Source organism: Haliaeetus leucocephalus, unplaced genomic scaffold (genome assembly GCF_000737465.1).
Source record: "Haliaeetus leucocephalus isolate CR32 unplaced genomic scaffold, Haliaeetus_leucocephalus-4.0 Scaffold191, whole genome shotgun sequence".
Classification (NCBI taxonomy): Eukaryota; Metazoa; Chordata; class Aves; order Accipitriformes; family Accipitridae; genus Haliaeetus; species Haliaeetus leucocephalus.
In genome coordinates, this window is record NW_010972627.1 from 683913 (window position 1) to 702188 (window position 18276).

The 18276-nt window shown below is 39.0% G+C and overlaps 1 protein-coding gene across 1 annotated transcript in view; it reads left to right on the forward strand.

Moving 5' to 3' along the window:
• The window catches only part of ASPG (asparaginase), a 48464-nt gene that overhangs the window by 14337 nt on the left and 15851 nt on the right, over nt 1-18276 (forward strand). The window contains exons 5-10 of the mRNA XM_010565450.1: nt 537-620; nt 1697-1823; nt 8527-8639; nt 10114-10299; nt 13253-13366; nt 16417-16536. Of these exons, the coding sequence (XP_010563752.1) occupies nt 537-620; nt 1697-1823; nt 8527-8639; nt 10114-10299; nt 13253-13366; nt 16417-16536 (744 nt within the window). The remainder of the gene's footprint in view (nt 1-536; nt 621-1696; nt 1824-8526; nt 8640-10113; nt 10300-13252; nt 13367-16416; nt 16537-18276) is intronic.

Here is an 18276-nt window from a genome sequence, read left to right on the forward strand (position 1 = left end):
ATTAATAAAGAGGCAATTTGAAAAGGCATGGAAATCATCGCTCAGCAGACCAAATTTCTGTTTTTAATCTTGTCCTTTTCTGTTGGTAATAACGTGCTGGCTCAGTTTTTCTATACTATGAGGAAAGATGGTGCAAGAGAGCTGTTGTGAAGCCCATAGTGGCAGTTCTGTATAATCTGGGGCTGTTGCTTTTTCTGTGTACAATCACTTCTCCCATGCTCAGTCACTTTAACTATGCCTGCTTTCTGTTTTTTATATTTTTCCTGAATCTGTGTTTCAATCTGCTTAATCACACTAGAATTATCTCTATAGTGGCTTTTAAGCACTTAAATTATAGAAGTCTGTTAAGCACAGAGGGAAGTCCTGCCACCTGCTGCAGTCTAAAATAGTTGGATGAAGAAGGAAACTTTATTTGTCATAAATCATTGTTACATAAATTATTCATGTATTTGTATTGCATAAGTGGGACTCTCCCCCCCCCCGCTGTGTAGGCTTTACATAAGGGACAAGGTGTAATTTCATTCTCTGCTCTTTAGGTGCCCATATACGAGTTGCAGAATGATGGCCGAGCCAACCTTCTGGGGGCACTGCTCTTTGCTGGGCAGTTCGTGATTCCTGAGGTCTGTTTGCCTGTGAAGACTGTCTCAGAAGCTGCTTTTCTCCCTCTAGCCAGGACACATACTTACATACTCAAAATATCCGGTAGGCAGTAAGGAATTGCACTTAAACAGAAAGATAAATGGATTCTGCTGAGGTAACAGGCACTTGCACGGCAAAGCATGTGCCATTTTCTCAGGAGTCGTGTCCCATTTTGCCTGTATACAATCTATAAAGACTATCAAGTCTGAAATGTAGCTTGCAGCAGACTTGAAATCGGAGGTTCCCTTGCAACTATGTGGGATCTGAAACACTTGTCAGTCAGTTTTTTAACTGAAAGTTACTCTGAAGTTCTAAAGTTGCTCTAGAACTGGTAGGAGTGTCTTCTAGCTCTAGTTCCTGAAGACTGAAGTGTCGAGGATGATATACCTAATGGACATGGAAGTACCTCCATGGTCTCAGCACCCTGCCTTTAAAGATGTTGGTGCTGTGCAGCCCAAAAATCAGGGAGAAAACTGGTCAAGTTACACCTCATTTCACTTCTGCCATGCTCCCAAAGCCAGTTCTTGTAAGACAACAGCAATAGCTGACTGTCCAAGATCTTCATAACTGATAACAACTTTGAGGTATCTCTTTTTTCTTCAAATTCCAATTGACAAATTTTAAAGGACTTGAAGTAACCTAATTATTTATGTGTGGTAACTCTTTTGAAAGTTATCCTCATTTTCAGCAGGCCTTTTGTTAAGGTTTTGGACTCTGAATTTAGATAAAACTGATGAACTTATTAAAAAGTCCACACTGTTTCTTTCCTCTGTCTCTGAAGTGGACTCAGGCAAATTTGCTGTCTCCTAGACTGTGCCTCATGAGAAGATTACAAAACTAGTTAGCTCTTAACTTGTTTTGTTCTTAAATTCTTAAACCAATGTGTGACAGATGTGCCAGCTCTTTTTGAAAGAGTAAGAGTTGTAAACATCTACTAGCCTCTGAGTTGCTTTAAAGATTTAGAAAACACTTTATAAAGGACGGACTACAGTATTTATCTACTGAATCTTTTAATTACTGGCTTATTCACAGACCTGTTTCTTTACTTGTCTTGCAGGTGTGCCTGTATTTTTATAATAAACTGTACAGGGGAAATAGGGTGACTAAGGTGGATGCTGGGAGTTTCAATGCCTTTTCCTCACCTAACCTGCCTCCACTTGCAAATGCTGAGGTTGATATTACAAGTAAGCAACATCATCTTTTAAGCTTTGTAATTTATGCCACATGCAATAGAACTCTAGCTGAAAAGAATCTGTGCCTATGTAGTTGAAATGCTGTTTTTAAACTCAAATATCTTTCAAAGCCCTGTAGCTTGATTCCACTTTATCTGCTCTGAAACTGTTTAAATATTAGTAAGACTGAGAATTTGTGACTCAACTGCATTTATCTATTGAACATAGATGTGAGCTAGACTGACTTTGACTAAAGATCCAGACTAACCAGAGGGAATGTTGCCCCTGTGTCATGAAAATGCTTGCTCTGAAGATAAAAACGAGGGAGTGAGGACTGAAAGAACAAAGAGTTTAATCTCATTAATGACCATGCTGGGCTCCGAAATCAGGCAAAAGAGTCATGGCGGAGTACTTGCAGCTTCAACGGATTGTCTGTTTGATGCATGTCATTGTGTAAGATGTTTTACTGGATATTTAGGACCTGTCTAAACTGCAAGCACACTGAAAACAGCAGACCTAGAGTATGTGCTGTGTGAAGTTTTTTTCTCCAAACTTACTCAGGCTCCCTATAATTTCTGTCTGTCTGTTTTTTAAGGAGTGGAAAAACTACATGAAGATTTCAGGACCCATTTGCAAAGTCATTAACACATTGATGTCTCTTCTTGGATAAATGGCAGCCTTTCTTTGGAGAGGGAGGAGAGAGACATGTTTGGAATCTAGCCAAATGAGGAGTTGCCAAAAAACATACTGAAGGACAGTTTTAAAAAATAAAGCATGTTATGTGAGCTGCTTTTGGGTTGGCTAGGTATATTAAAAAGCAGTAGGACTTGGTGACAATCTCCATTATTACAAAAAACTAGGAATAGGAGGAGGTTCCCGAATTCTTTTGCTAGGTGCTGTTAGTGGCAGTAGGAGATCTAGCCCTGTGCCATGCAGCGTGCCATTCTGAATGGTTTCTACTGCTAGAGAGAGAGACATTCTGCAATTTGGAAAAATAAACTTATCCCTTTCACCTAATGAGTGGTAGTTAGTTAACAAAGTTTCAGGATCAAAGCAGTGTTTGTAGCAGCCAGATACAAACTGAGGAAGCCTGTGAAATACTGTAGTGGTCCGTAAGACATCTCTCAGGTAGAGTCTGCCATTGTTGTATTACTGTGCCGTGTCAAATACAGTGTATCTGAAATCAACAGAAATGCTGTCAGTTGATTGTTGCAGTAAATTGGGGAGAATCTTCTTTCTTGGGTTTTTATGAAGTGCATCAAATAGGGTATAAATAAATTCCATTTACTGACTGATCAATAATGAAATCAAGCTGCAAATTGCATGCTATTTCTCTCTCAGATTTGAATGAACTGTTTTGTGATTCCTTGTCTATAGTAGAAAAATGATAAAGTTATTAAGTACTTCCCTTGGCCCATATTGGGTCCCATTATCTTTTCAGTAGAATGCCCCATTGAGATCAGTGGGGATTTCTGATTTAAAAACCAATGGTGTGATAGGCTCTATTTTTATTTGTTTCAGTTGATTACCCAGTTAGGGTAGCATCATTTATCCAAGATGACGGTGTCAGCATTGAAGGATTGTTTCATTTTGAAAAAACATAGTTTATAGTATGGGCAATCTACTAGTGCTGCTTTATTTTGTCCAAAGTAATTGTTTGAAACATTGCTGTCTCCCTTGAGTTTGCTTGTACAATCCTCATATGAAGCTTTCATGAAGACAAGGAACCACTTGGGCTTTTAAAAACAAACCAAACAAATCTAGCATCTTTTAACTTTTTTTTTTTCAAATTACTTTGTATAATATGTCTTAATCGTCCTGGAGACAGGGCTGACTCTTGCTGCTTCAGCGTTATGGAAAGCAGCCTGAAGATGCCAGGAGGAGTAGACCATGTGTAGAAACTCTTCCTTAGGCTTTCCTGTTCTAACAAAGCTGGGAATGGAAATTCCAGAGAAGCAGGGGGGGACACCTGAGAGGATGTAGGAAGTGGGGAGTGTAATGGGATCATGGGTTGGTATGCAGGGATGAGGAGTGGACATGCTGTTCGAGGCTAGGCATACCATATAAAAGCAAAGATCTACTTTAGAGCCAGAGAGGGAGAAGCTTAGTCCTCTTCCCTTCCCTAACCTAGCTGTAGCTCTCTTCTTTGTTTTTGATATCCATTTTTCACCGCGTTCCCTCTTAAGGTGAGGCTCCCCGTGGATTTCTGATCCCATCAACTAGCTGTGTTCTTGGCCACATCCTTAACTGTGTTAGCAACACCTAAGAGTCCCGTTACCCAGTTTTAGATGAGCAAGCGTGTCAACTTCCTGAAGACTTTTCAATTTAGTACAAGAAACGCCTGAAAGAAGTGAAAAATTCTAGCCCACTCCTGAGATGTGTAAGAAACCCAATGCCGATGGGAAATACTTTTGCACCAGAATCGGAAATCTCTGTATGAAATGGACGATATAGAAATAACCAAAAATATTTCTAAAATCTTAAAGCTTATCAAATAAAAGACCTTGCCTTATTTCTCCCGTATTTTGAAAACAGGAGAGACAAAGAGGACTACTTCACTTGAAATGTGTGAAGAGTCTCAGTATATTTCATAACTGATTACTCTCCTCTGTTCTTCATTGTCCTGAAGCAAATATGAAACTTGCTTTGTTACCACGGCTGGACTTTCTTCATCACACATGCATGTAACTTCTGGGAGTGGTGCACATGTACAGGACCGTATGATGAGAAACATAACTTGTGTAGGGGGATGAACAGAGCCTGTGTGACTGTGCATGCAGATGTGGTACAGCAGCACCAGAAGGTTAAAAGGCACTTTTGGGCTTGTCTCTCCACCGTCTCATTAGAGAGAAGCTATTCGTCACTGGCCAAGTCTGTGTCTTGGTTGGCAGTTCTGGTTATTTATAGTAAAAAGCCCAAGTCATTTATGTGTTAAGGCAAATGCCAGCTCTCTTCACTGAAGTGCTTTTGGTCCCGTCCCCCCCCCTTATACGTAGGCATGTTGATTCTTGCAATGACACCATTCAATTTAAATATTAATTTCAAAAGGTGTGTGTCAATTGTTTTATAACAAACTGCCAAAAAAGGGGGTCTATGTTTGTTTGCCGCCTTCAGGAATTTACACCCATAGGTTAGCCTGTACTCCCCACCCCTTGGCTGCTGCCATGAATTGTAATGAATGCCAGGGCAGCTTATATAATGGTAGGGCTCGTCTGTAGCCCTGCAGAGAAGGATGAGAAGAAAGCATTGCTGTTTGTCTGGAGCTCTGCAATCACAAAAAGCTGTATTTCTTGTTTGATTTCATAACTCGGAGTTCAGTCACCACTCCTAAGGGAGGTGTCGCTCTTAGTTGCTGTTCTCCCATTATAAGTTGAAACCTGCACTGTGGCATAGGCACTGCTTAACAACAGGGGGGTTTTGCTGCTTTCTAGACTGTGTAGAGCTGCTTCTCTCCTTTTTTAAGTCAGGTTGATGTTTTTTCAGTTTTTTCTGTACTAACTCTATCACCATAGTTCTCTGTGTGTGTGTGAGTATAAATAAGATAAGGGTATTTTTTGAGCTGTAATTTTAAAAGCTGTAGTGTTTGGTAGGGAGGGGGAGATTGGAAATAGAAGAGTATTATTTATGTGATGGTTTTGTTTGGAAGAATAAACAACAGGCCTTAATATCTTGAATGCAGTCTCCTTGAATAATGCAATCTTTTCTATCCCAAGCCATTTTGGATACAGTATATAAATAGCCATTACCTCTTTATTTTATGTACATTGCTTTAAAAACTTTCTTTCTGCTGTGCAACACCAGTAGCTAGCTCACATTTGTTCCTCAGCTTTGTATCCATATTTACATAATGCAGTACATTATATCACTCTATCAGTTAAACTCTACAAGCACGGCCCATCCAAGTTAGAACAGGTTACTGTTTTCTGTGTTGTGCCAAAACTGAATATCCCTAATTAGTCACTCTTATCCATAGGATAAAAAACTCCTATGAACACTGATATATACAGCTTTTTGTACTTCACTTGCTTGTATATGAGTTTCTTACTTAAGAACTGTTAGTGATTCCTAAGATATTTTTATTTTTTTAATTTTTTTTTAATTTAACAAAGAAGATTGCTGTGTGGAATGACTACAGGCTGCAAGACAGCTGGCTTATTCAGTACAAGGAAAATGCTTGAACTTAGCTATGCGACATAAATATTCTTCCTTTTGGGGGATGTAATCTTTGAGATGGAGGATGCAAAGGGTGTGTTCTAAACTTTTTTTTCCCCTGCATGGCACTCTGCCTCACTTAAAACAGTTCTGAATAAATCTGAGATGAAGTCAGGCTTTTATGTATATTTGTTTGGTTTTGGCTCTTGCATCACACTTGCCTTTTGTTCTGCCTTTTAGACTCATTTGTCTAATGGAAAACTAACATCTGTGGAGTCTGCAGTACCAAGCACGTTCTGTAGGCTGACAAGGTTCATGACCAAGAGAGTGTTAACTCGGGGACAATCTTTAGTTCTTTTTTTTAATATAGTTTGGAATTACATCACTGTACTATGTCTGCGTGCATTACATTTATCTTGACGATGATATGTTATTTGGTAGAGCATACTCCAAGAGTACAGGTATAGACCTGGTATAGGTCTGACTTCTGAATCTATCCTCTGATCTCTCTCCTTGGTCTTCTACTTTTGGCAGTATTTTAGTGATCCATGCCAAGGCAGGTTTCCTCAGTTCATTCTTCCAAGTTCATTACAGGCATTAGGGATGCTAATAGTTGCCAAACTTAGTAGTATGCATTTGTGAAGTTTTGGCAGGGACTCCTAGCTTATGGACTGTAAAGGAAAGAAAGCTCTGATACAGTTTTATTGCCATCCCTTCTTATAGAGGAGGCTGCTTTTAAAGAATTAATCTGTGTGTTAGAAGGTTGAAAGGATTGTTTTTATTGCTAAACGCTGCTGCTTCTTAAAGCACAGTGCTCATGAGTGAATGTGGTTAGCTAGGCCTATGAACCTCAAGCAGAACAGATGCATGACTTTCTGCACTCACCCATGTACCTCCTGCAGGTCTCTAACTTGCTCTGGAAAGCTCATGGAGATCTTTGAATGCTACTTGGCTAACTACTAAATCCAACCAGGTGGTTTCAGAACAATGCTGGTCAGCTTAGCACAAAGAAGGGAACTGTAGAAATGGTGTGTATTTCTATTCTCCCATTCCCAGGGCATTAGGAATCCACGTGCTGAAGTGTGGCTGGCTGGACAAACATAATGCCAAGCCAACTGCTTGTGACCTGTTTAACAACATATGGTATGTTTTTAGAAAGAGCATACAGAGGCTCTAGTTGCTGACAGGGCACCACGACAGAAAGGGAGAGTTCATAAAGTCTTACAGGTGACTGCTATTTTCTGTTCTGACTTAATGGATTGTTTAGTTCTTAGTATTTCTGGTAATGGGGCAATAGAGTAGGTTTCAATGGAAGCTTTCAAATGTACTCTGAATTTTTTTGCAAATGGCTGTCTGCTGATTGCAAGAGATTGCAACAGTAATTGGTGTGAGTAACCCTCTGCATGGCTGAGAGCAAGTCACTATTATGCACGTAGATCTTTTATCTGTCTTGCTGCTTGGGAGTTTCTGCAAAATTTAAAAAGCTTAAATCATGATGGTGAAACTGGTAGCTTTGCAGCATGGTCAACTTTCATTGAAGCATGATGCTCTGAGCTGTTGGCTGCTGTTTGGTAAACCTCTTCCACTGCCTTGTAGGAGTTGTCAGTGCTACCAACGCTGTGCTCCTACACTGAAGTAGTAAAATTTTGAAATCAATAATGCATGACTTGGCTTCTAATAATGCAACACAAACAAACTATTAGTTAAACAGCTGGCTTCTGCCTCTAAATGTATAATCGGAGTTAATTGAATCCTTGCTATTTTATTTAATCATTAGTAACTACCTAATAAACTCTGGAGGTGATTAGCGGCAACACTAACTGCATTTGTCATCTCTTATGTCTGGGAAGATGAAGGTCTGTTTTCCAAACATGAATCCAGGCTGGTATCAGGCCAACTACATAACAATGAAGTTCAGGTCAGTGCGTGACAAGCGAACATCTCACCTATGCTGGACCTGCACGACCCTCTGTTGGTTGAGGCTTTCTGAGCACTCTGAATGGGCAGAGTTGGCACTAACAGGGCATGTTCAACATCATGAACCCATCAGATCTAGTACCCAGATGCTTTTCACGGCTATCAGACCTCTTTTTTGAAGAGGTTGTAATAGAGGTATACAGCTTTGTGTCTGATAGATCATCCTGTTTGCTAATGGTCATTGAACTAAAATATCAATTTTGGAAGTCTTTGCTATAAAATGCTATTAAATTGAAGCAAGCATATGTGTTAAATATCTCCCTGAAGGGCACTAACTTAGAAATATTGACAAGTAATACCGATATGTCTTCCAACCTAGACTATTTTGGAATTAAAGCTAAAATATAACACAGTTGAGCCTCACCTGGATGTGGCCTTGAATACATATTTTGTGGCACCTAATAAATAAGATGTGTTAGATCAGCTGCTATGGCTGCTGTCTTGAAAGAGCCTTCCTTTCCTCTTTTCAAAATGCATTGTCTTTCATGAATCCCCTACATAAGAAACAGACGATGTTCTAAGTATGAAGTGCTACAAGAGTACTTAATATATTATCTTAAATTCAAAAGGCTATTTCTCTTAACAGTAAACTGGGAAACGGTGTGGAGAGCCAATACCAAAAAGAAATTTCGAGTTCACACCAATATGAACAGGAATGTTGGACTTCTGCGAATCTTCCCAGGAATCACCGCTGCTGCTGTAAGTGTCACCCCTTCATTTTGGAAGTGGGTGAAGTGATGCTCATATATTTGATTAGTTAGCTGAAGTAGGGAAGCTGCATTCTTTGTAGCAGCAGTCAGGGTTTTGGAGGGAAAGGAAAGGATCTGTCATATTCTGAAAAATGTTTTTTTTTTAATATCAGAACATTCAAAGACTATTTTCATATGCCATAAACTATTGATAAAAGCTTTTCAAACATCTTTTGTCTGAAAGTTAAAATTAACTTATCAGGGCTCATAAATAGGTTAAGTGTGCTTTTCTAGAGAGGTGCAGGCTACAGTGACCATGGAAATGCTCTTTTGCTGCATATTGAGGCATATTAATAGATGTCTTGTCAAAGAATACACAATATGGTGTGTGGAGGGGAGTGACTATTTCTACAACTCATGCTTCTTTTTTAAGGTTCATTTTATCTTACACTGATGGTTAACATGACCCTCAGAATTCATACAGAGCTGAAAATGAAAAGTGGGATTTTTTTTGCCTTTAGAAATTATTTTGCAGAACTGTGGTTTTAGGTAGATTTGTCTTTAAATTTCTGTCTAATACTACTTCCATTAAATTGACAAGTCTTTTGTGGCTGTTACGATCTTAAATTGAATACAGTAGTTTAAGCAGCACTCCTCAATTGTCTTACCATCCTTTTTAGGTGAATATGAACAGATGGAAAGGCAGAGGGGTGGTATATTTGCAATAAAACTCCAACTGCATAGTTAGCCTCATGGGGGCTTACAGCGTATTGCATTTAGCATACGTGATCAGCAAGGAAACACCTAGGTTGTTTAAAATACATCTTTCTGAGAAGAGGACTTTGCTAGGCATTCTCTTACAGTGAGGCACAATAGCTACCTCATTAACAATTGACCCAGAATGTATTAGTGCCTTTTTTTTTTTTTTCTGCCTTGAGTTAAATCAATTGGGTTTTGAGTTAAAAAACTCCAGGCTTCGTTAGAATGTTCTTTCCTGAAAGGTGAGACGCTCTCTTTCATAGTTAGGCAGACATTTTTGTTAACAAAACTCTTTGCTAAAGTAACAAATCTGGGCAGGGGTTGGGGGTTCTAGTCTCAATTAATAATTCTACATTTATTTCATATGTGTAAATCTACCTTTTTGTTCCACCATGGTGCAACAGTATAGCCTGTTAATGGCACTTGAACAATAGCATCCTTTTTCACCCTGGGGTCATGACTGTAGAAAATAGTTTATTTTAAAATCTATCCCTCTAGGAATTTTAAAGGAAGCTAGAGAGTGAAATTCTTGGGTTTTTAAAGCTTATTCTACAGTCCTAGTTACTGCAAATAGGGAGCACAGAAGGGCATGAGAAGACTGTAAGGTATGAGAGCCTCTAAGACTACAACAGGAATAGATAATTTTTAAAAACTGTGCCATACATGAAAATCTTAACGCAACTTAAACACACCTTTTTTCTCTTCCCTGTCTTGTTTTTAAACAGGTAAAAGCGTTTCTTCAGCCTCCAATTGAGGGCATCGTTCTTGAAACTTATGGAAGTGGCAATGCCCCAAACAACAGAGAAGACTTGCTGGAAGAACTGAAGAAAGCAGCCGAACGAAAAGTAGTCATTCTGAACTGTACCCAGTGCTTACGAGGGTCTGTTAAAACAGTCTATGCAACAGGGCAGGTAAGCATTGTGCAGTGATTTCAGACTCTACTGCTGTCTAAAAGAAACATCCCACTGATACAACTTTATTGTATGCTGCTAGTAGTCCCAGTGTGTAAAACCAGATATTGCTCATAAAATAACTATATCTGAGAAATCTTAAGCTGGAAGCATTTAAGTATGTACCTGCAAACAAGACCCTGTTACTCCTAGTCTGAATGGTTGAAAAAGTCAGCTCAAATCCCAAATTAGTGATTGCTTGCTCCTGTCGTGTGCAGCACTCCAGGATACCTTGCATTAGATTGGTAGTATCTCTCCAAAGGGATTCCACTGAGCTAGAAGCTAGCTTAGGGGTCAGATGATCAAATAAAGTAGTATATGATAGGCTAGCAATTAACTTAGCTACAACATAAGAACGTCAAGAAAGCCTGCAAATCCAAGCAATATTCCAGATCTCAGGTTTTTATTTGATTGGAGATTGGAGAACAGTATGTAAGGAAGTGTCTGTCTTGCAGAATGGAAATCAGTTGTGTTTAAACCATGAAGGCTAGCTTAAAGCAGGCTTTGTGTAGAGACTGTTAATATTCAGAGCATTTTATAGTGAGTTTCTTAATTGTGTATTAAGACATGACATCACTGGGACTAATAAGAGCTCAAAGCCATATAAGAGTTTGTGTTGCATGTGGTTGTGTGAAGGAAGCTGGTTTAACTGGCCTTTATAAAAAGGCTAGCCATTAAATAGCCAAGAAGCACTGCCAGAGGGTGACTCATCCCTGTTTTAGACACCTGGTTTTGTTGGGAGCAACCACCTGTCTGGCAGAGCCAGCCTCTTCAGTAACTGTAAGACAAATCTAGATACTCCTAGTCTGGTGCTGAAACCTGCCTCTTTTAACATTAGTTTTGACACAGCTTTAGATTATATTTGCTTCAAGAACACATAGTCTGTTTTGAGGAGAAAGGAAAGGAGATTGTAAGAGTTTCTATCCACCTCTTCAGTATCCAAACTCAGTATTTTCTGATATGGGCAGTCATTTGGGTGTTGGTAAAACTTTTGCATAACTTAATAGAGATGTTTTGAGAAGTATTAACTTCTGCAAAGATCCCATGCTCTGTAGCAAATATAATAGGAATATATGAATTATACAGAACAGTTCACATGGAAGGTAGAAAGCACTTAAGTCAATAAAAGACACCAAACTTATATTTGAAAAACAACATGAAAATGAAGCCTAGCTTTTATTTGGTGTTCTGCTTGAAATGAATGGCTAAAATGTATGGAGGGAAGAAAAAAACCTTTCCTATGCTCTGGTTAAAAGATTAGTAGACACCTCTAAAATGGCTTTTTGCACTCTGATCCAGACTGTTGATATGCTGAATTGAAAGATTCTGCTCAGGTCTTACTGAACCATAGAAGGCTGTGTGGAAACATGTTCACTTCTGCCTTCCACTGTTTATATAGAGCAAGTATTATATTGCTTCAGCATCTATTGATGGACGTTGTCCTGTTTTCTTGGCATCTTTTGAGGAGAATACTGACAGAGCCAAGTCCTACAAAATTACTTCATCCTTGTTCTTTCATTACCTTCTCCTTTTCATAAGGAACTGCTCAATGGAGGAAGTATCATAGGTGAATGCTGCAAAGTTGCTGCAATGTTAACTTTACTTTGATTTTTCTTTAAATAAAACCTTTCACAAGTCTTTGCAAATGGCTAGGCCATTTTTCACTCATTCAAGCTAGCCAGGTGGGTCAGCTGAGTCCCTGGTTTCCCTTGAAGTGTTTGTTTTAATTACCTGAATATCTGGCCTCTGATCCATCTACACAGCAGAAACTTATAATTGAGGGGACTTTAGGTATAAGAAGGAAGCTGGGAAATCTCTTCCTCCTCCCCTTTCTCAAGCCCACTGAAAAAGCCATAACTGTTCTTTGGCTAGCTCTGCAGTACAGAAAGTATTTCTCACCTTCTCTGTATATGTTTTCCCATGGGACTTTTAAAAATGTTAGTCTGGGTCTCTTGGAGGTGGTTAATGAGCTGATTAAGGCTCTGTATCTTGCTAAAAATATTAGTTAAGCCACAACAAGTTTCAAATCTGAAGTTTATATACTAGATATTTAAAAGTAAAATGCAGTGTAAAGAACTACTGCAAGATGCTTAACTGTGAGGCATCACATTATGGCGAAGATGATGATCTGTGGTTTAGAGAAGCCCAACTGTTTGTCCAGGTACAATTTAGTGACAAGAGATCTGAAATCTCCTTTGTCTTTGCAGTCTTGGTCACTGTACGCTTACAGGGCTTGCTGACCACAGCAAAGATCTTTCTGCTCTTTGCTTTGGTTCAGATAGTTTATTTTTTTTAACTACCAGAAAGATAAGTTTAAAAGGTCATCTTTTTCAGTTGTTCTTGTCAAAACTGTGTAAATTACATATTTTAGTTGTACGTTCTAAATCATAAACTGCTAGCGCAGCCTGAAAGGGTCTGAAAACACTCCTGCTGTGAGCAGCACACTGTAGTGCTGGAATTCATCCAAAGCAGTGCCCCATAAAAGAATGGTAAATATGTCTGTGTGAGAACAGCCTACTTGGCAATGTTCAAAATGCCACTGGGTTAAAACAGAGTAACTGCAGCTTTTCAATAAAGGGAATCTGACAACTCTGCAGATAGCTGATACAGACCTGTAACCTTTCCCTTTTAGCATAGTAAGTGACCGTGGCAAGCATTTGGTTGAATTCTTCAATGTTATTGCATGAAAAGGAATTTAAAGTAAAAGTCGTCTTTATTCAGCTGGCTCTAGTATTTGCTTGGTATTTGATAACTAAAATTACAAAAATTACAGTGGCAGTAGGAGGAGCAAGGGAGTGGAGGCACAGCTGCACACTGTATTCTGTGTAGCTACTCGTCATTCATGTACATCTTCTGTACACGCAGGTATTTCTGAATGCTATGCTAATTGGAGTCATTATTCCTTTTTATTCAGACTCTCGCTGATGTTGGAGTAATTCCTGGAGGTGATATGACACCAGAGGCAGCCCTAACTAAACTGTCATACACGCTCAGCAAGAGTAAGCTTAGCTGGGAGGAGAAGAGGCAGGTAAATATTTCAGTGTGACCTTGAAAGGCTTTCACTTTCTCATCAACTGTGCTAACTTCTGCTTAGCTGAATGCCTTGAGCTTCTCTCTTGCATTTAAAAGCAATTGGTTCCAAAGCCATAATGTGAACATCACGTGGTTTGTTTTTTTTTCCTTAAGGAAAATACTGTTAGACAACTGGATGTATGTAGATTGGGAGAGAAAAGAATTCTCTGCATAAGTCAGGTGAAGACCATGACCGAGTGATAAAAATGCTATCTTTAAACAGTAGTAGTCTACATTGGACATTTCTGTACTAAAAACCCATATGTGGAAATTCATAGGGGAGACAGAATCCCAACCCTACTGAAGTCAGCAAAGATCTTGTCATTAATCTTAGTGTGGAAAAGATTTCATCCGAGACTCATTCACACAAAGCTAATTCTGAAAATAAATATTGCCTACAGCCTCTTCCTTTACAGCATTACTCATGACAGTGTTAGATTTTGTTTCTCTAAGAGGAAGTACACTTTATAAATATATAAAAAATAGAGGATTATTCCAAGAACCAATTGTAACTGATTTTAAAATCATAACCCATTTAACAATGTTCTTACTGTTCATTGGTGTTTAACCAAGGCTTTTTTCCTCAAGTTATATAGTTACATATCATGTTTCTTTTATACAAGGAACGTACAGCTCTGAATTAGATAGGGGAGCAGCAGTCTGCAGGAATGCATGTGTTTCTATGCTTGTATGCCATGAAATCATAATCCTGACACTTTGGGAGATGACATCATGATGAGTCGTTCTCTAGACTTAAGCACTGCATGCACATGTGTATCTTATGATGGTGTTTTGTTTTTATTAAAACTGAAACAAATTTGATCACTATTTCATGCTCAATATCTTCCAACCAGTAGCAGCTGTTGAGATAAACATATTTGGGTACCTTTGATCAGAAGTGGGGTAGCTGGAAGTACCACTTAACTGTCCTTAGAAACAGTTTCAGGCTCTGAGCGTTTGGCTGTTTGCTAAAGCAAGCCCTGGCTCTGAAAAATGAGAGGAGGAGGAGCTATGTGTTTCTTCAGTGAGGATGGCAGGAACATACTCTGTGCAAGAACATGCTTGACAGGCGACATAACACTGTGTGAAGAGTAGTGGTATTGCATGTGTTTGTGTATATACACTTTAGAAACCCAGACTCTTCACTGATGCCTCTTTGGTACACTCACTGGCCCTGGAACATATATATACTAGGCTGGTTTTGATTTTTTTTTTTAACGCAGACTTTCATCTTCTTGCACAGAGGATTATTTGACCTGGGACAGGAGAAACTTTCCTAGCTGGCTTCCTGCCTAGGTGTGTGAGTTAAAACTTAATTTTAGATTCAGTTTGCTGAGGTGAGATAGCTGACTTACTTAGGTGAGGACTCGGTGATAGGACGTTTTAGGTAACACTGACACAAGGTACTCCTGCATCTTCATGTGCTGCCCTTTGGAACGTGCTACACAGTTTGTGTGGTGGTGCTGGGACCTCCTTTATATGGTGTGAAAAACAAAATAACTTTTGCAATTTCTTTGAGTTAAGCATGATCAGTTTCCTCATTTGACTCATTGTACAGACCCACAAACAATTGTGTTGGCACAACTAAGAATGCAGCTTGCTGCATTGCCTGGGCAGGAATGAGTGGTAGAGACCAGGAGAAGAAGAAAGCCTGGAAATATGTTGTCTGTGGCAATATCTTCAGCTAAACATATCACCAAACAATAGTCTCCCAAGAGACGGAAGCTCTCCTGAAGCTGGCGTGGTTATTTTAGGATTCTCTTTCAACACAAAGAAGCAAGGAATGTGCCCCCAGACACATGCAAATGGCTGCAGAGCTGGTAGGACTGACTAAGGCACGTAGGGCTTTGCACTGGGTGCATTTAGCACAGGTGCCAATTGCTAAGGTTACCTGTGCAAAGCAATGATCTCAACCTGTCAAACTCTAAAAGTGCGCCAAAGCAGTTGGTATCCTCAGAGTTGCATGCATATGGGACTCTTCCAGCAGACGGCTACAGTGTTGTCAGCGCTTGGAGTTTGTTTTTTTTTTTAATAAAGGGCATGCCTAGACATAAGTAAACCTGGGGCATTCCTCCTTCCAACATCACATCTGTTTCTTGCAAACTTTCACAGTCCTGCTTTTTAAAATTCTAATTGAAATAACTACGTGCTTTATAGCTGCATCAGCAACATTTTGTGAAAGAGTGCCAGTATGTAAAATTGTCAGAATTGAGGAAACCAGTTGCTTTTTCTTAATGACTGGCTTCTCTCTCTGTTCTCGAGGTTTCCCAGAACCTGTCTTTTGGAGTATTTTCATTTCTTTATTGCCATATTCAAGCACTTTCTACACGCAAATTGGCTGACCTTTTTTTGGTTTGGTTTGGGTTTTTTTTTCCTGGTGATATCAGATGCACCCACCCTGCAAACTGTTACACACCTGCTTTAATATTGAATGACTAGTACTACTGTAGACCCTCGGCATTCAAAGCTGGCTTTATGGCCAAATTTTAACAAAATCAGGGCTAATGGAGCTGTTTGAAAATCCATTGAAATACATGACCGTCCACAGGCAGCACTGGGCTTTGTTTTGAGGCCTACATATACAGTCTGTGTAGGAGTACTGAGGTTTGAGAATGCTGGCAAAAGGCAGCATTTCAGAATATTCTGGTCTTCAGCCTCACTCTGCTAATTACTCACTATCTTTGTGTTTTTAAGTAGGCTGCAGCTTATCCCACTAGGGAACTTTTGTCTGCATACTCTAAAAATTGGGGTGTTTTGTTATGTGCTTATTTTGGTTTCTTTGCTTTGGAAGAAAGTTTTATTTGCCCGTCCCTTCCCCCCCCCCCTTTGTCTTTTTAAACTTGCAATCTTCATGAGACAGTAACTATTTCTTTAATCTTTTGTCTGCATTCAATTAGTTTCCATAATTCCTCCAAACAATTTTCTAACTTGATCCTAAGGTTTTTTTATTAGACTACTACCATATTTTTCCTCTGCTAACAAAGGATTTGATTGCTTGCTTTTCAGATGCTGAGTGAAAATCTAAGAGGAGAAATGACTGTTGTACCCACAGGAGCCAAGATCTCTCTGAGAGATAGCAAGTTTATTCAAGTGATTGCCAAATCTCTAAGTATCAGCAGCAAGGAGGTATACACTTAAATATTTACAACTGACCTCATGTAAAGCTGTAAACTCAGTTAAATGAACCTAGCTTAAAGATGAACAGCAAAGCTGAAAGAAAAATGGAACATTGGAGCTTTTATATTAATTTTTTTTTTTTTTTTTTTAGTACTGAGTGTCCCAACTAACCAGTTGGGTTAGGGAGAAAGGACACAATGACAAGCATAACATTAAAATGTTTTTAATTAAAAACATATTAACTTTTTTTCTCCCCCTCTTTGTAGCCCCATATTAAGTTTATTTTCTTGGCTGACTGGTTGCAATAACAAGCCTCAGACGGTTGCTCTAATTCAGGGTATCAATGATATGAAAAAGTGTTTTGTATTTTTGTGGTCAAATGGATTGACAGTTTCGAGCAATCTAAATAATAATGGGTAAAACAGCTTAATTGCACATGAAATCATAGAAGGCTGATACTAAGGAAGCACTACACAAGTGTAATGTGTGGTGTTTAATATTAGTCCTTCCCAATTGGAAAACCAGAAAATACAGTATTGGTTGTAAGATGCAAGTACTTGCTTTTCTCTTGGCTAAGTTTCAGGGAAGATGGGATTTTCAGTAGCTAATGAATACTGAATGTATGGTTCTTCTTTAGTAAGCGTGAGAAATGGGAGGATATTTAGGGGGCCTATGGGACTTGTCAGTGGAGGTTTGGAAGTACAGGTTATACAAATATCTGAGGAGTCACATGAATAAAGTTGATCCAGTCTTGAGGAGACTGGACTATATGGTCTGTTCCAACTCCTACTAGTGCTGTTTCTCTTACTGTACTGATGTGTAACTATTGCAGTACGGAGATGGTAATTAGTGCATGCACCTTAAATGGTATATATAGATATCAGGTAATTGTGGTGTTGCCAGGGAGGAATATAAATCTTCATGGATGTGAGACCCACAAAATGTAAAATAAACATGAGACTTCTTTCCTTCCAAGAACTAAATGCTACCAGCTTTAAATAACCAAATGACTAATTTGGAAACTTTACATGAAAGAAAGGGCAGTGTTTTTATGACTTGGACATCAATCACATTAGAGGCGAGGCTGATATTAAATGTTTAATTTTGTTTGTTTCTCAGGAGTTAGAAGCCGTAAGAGATGCATTAATTCCACCTTTGGCTTGTGCTGCAGCTAAACTGGGTGACATAGATGCACTAAGAGCCATAGCAGAAATGGTAAAGTAAAATTAACAGTTTGTACAAAACATTAATTTTTAAATAGAGCTGTAAATGATGGGAGGAAGCTACGCTGACTGGGAAGCAACTACCTAAGTCTTAGAATCAAAGTGCTTTGGCCAATACAATTGGTTTCTAGGCTACTCAGTCTTTGTCTTTCAAAACTGGTATGTTCTTTCCCCTATCTGGTTCTCAGCTGTTTACATTTTCTTTTGAATTGTGAAAGTACAGGTAGATTAAAATGCAAGTTCTTATCTGCTAACTTTGGAAGACTTTAAAATGGTTTGTGCTGCTTTCTTTTGTTTAAGTTTCTTTATGCATATTCATAGTATCCAGCTTTTGGATGTAAATCTGTCATGATTAAAAAAAAAAAAACTTGAAAATTACATTTAAGCAAAACACAGTGCAGTGCTAATTCAGGATTTTTGGCTCTCCCTATAGCTCTAGCTTGGGTTATACCTGAAAAAAGAAAAAGGCATTTCCCTGTATCATCTTCTACACCTCTCTCTTCACCCCCCCCCCCCCCCCCCTTCC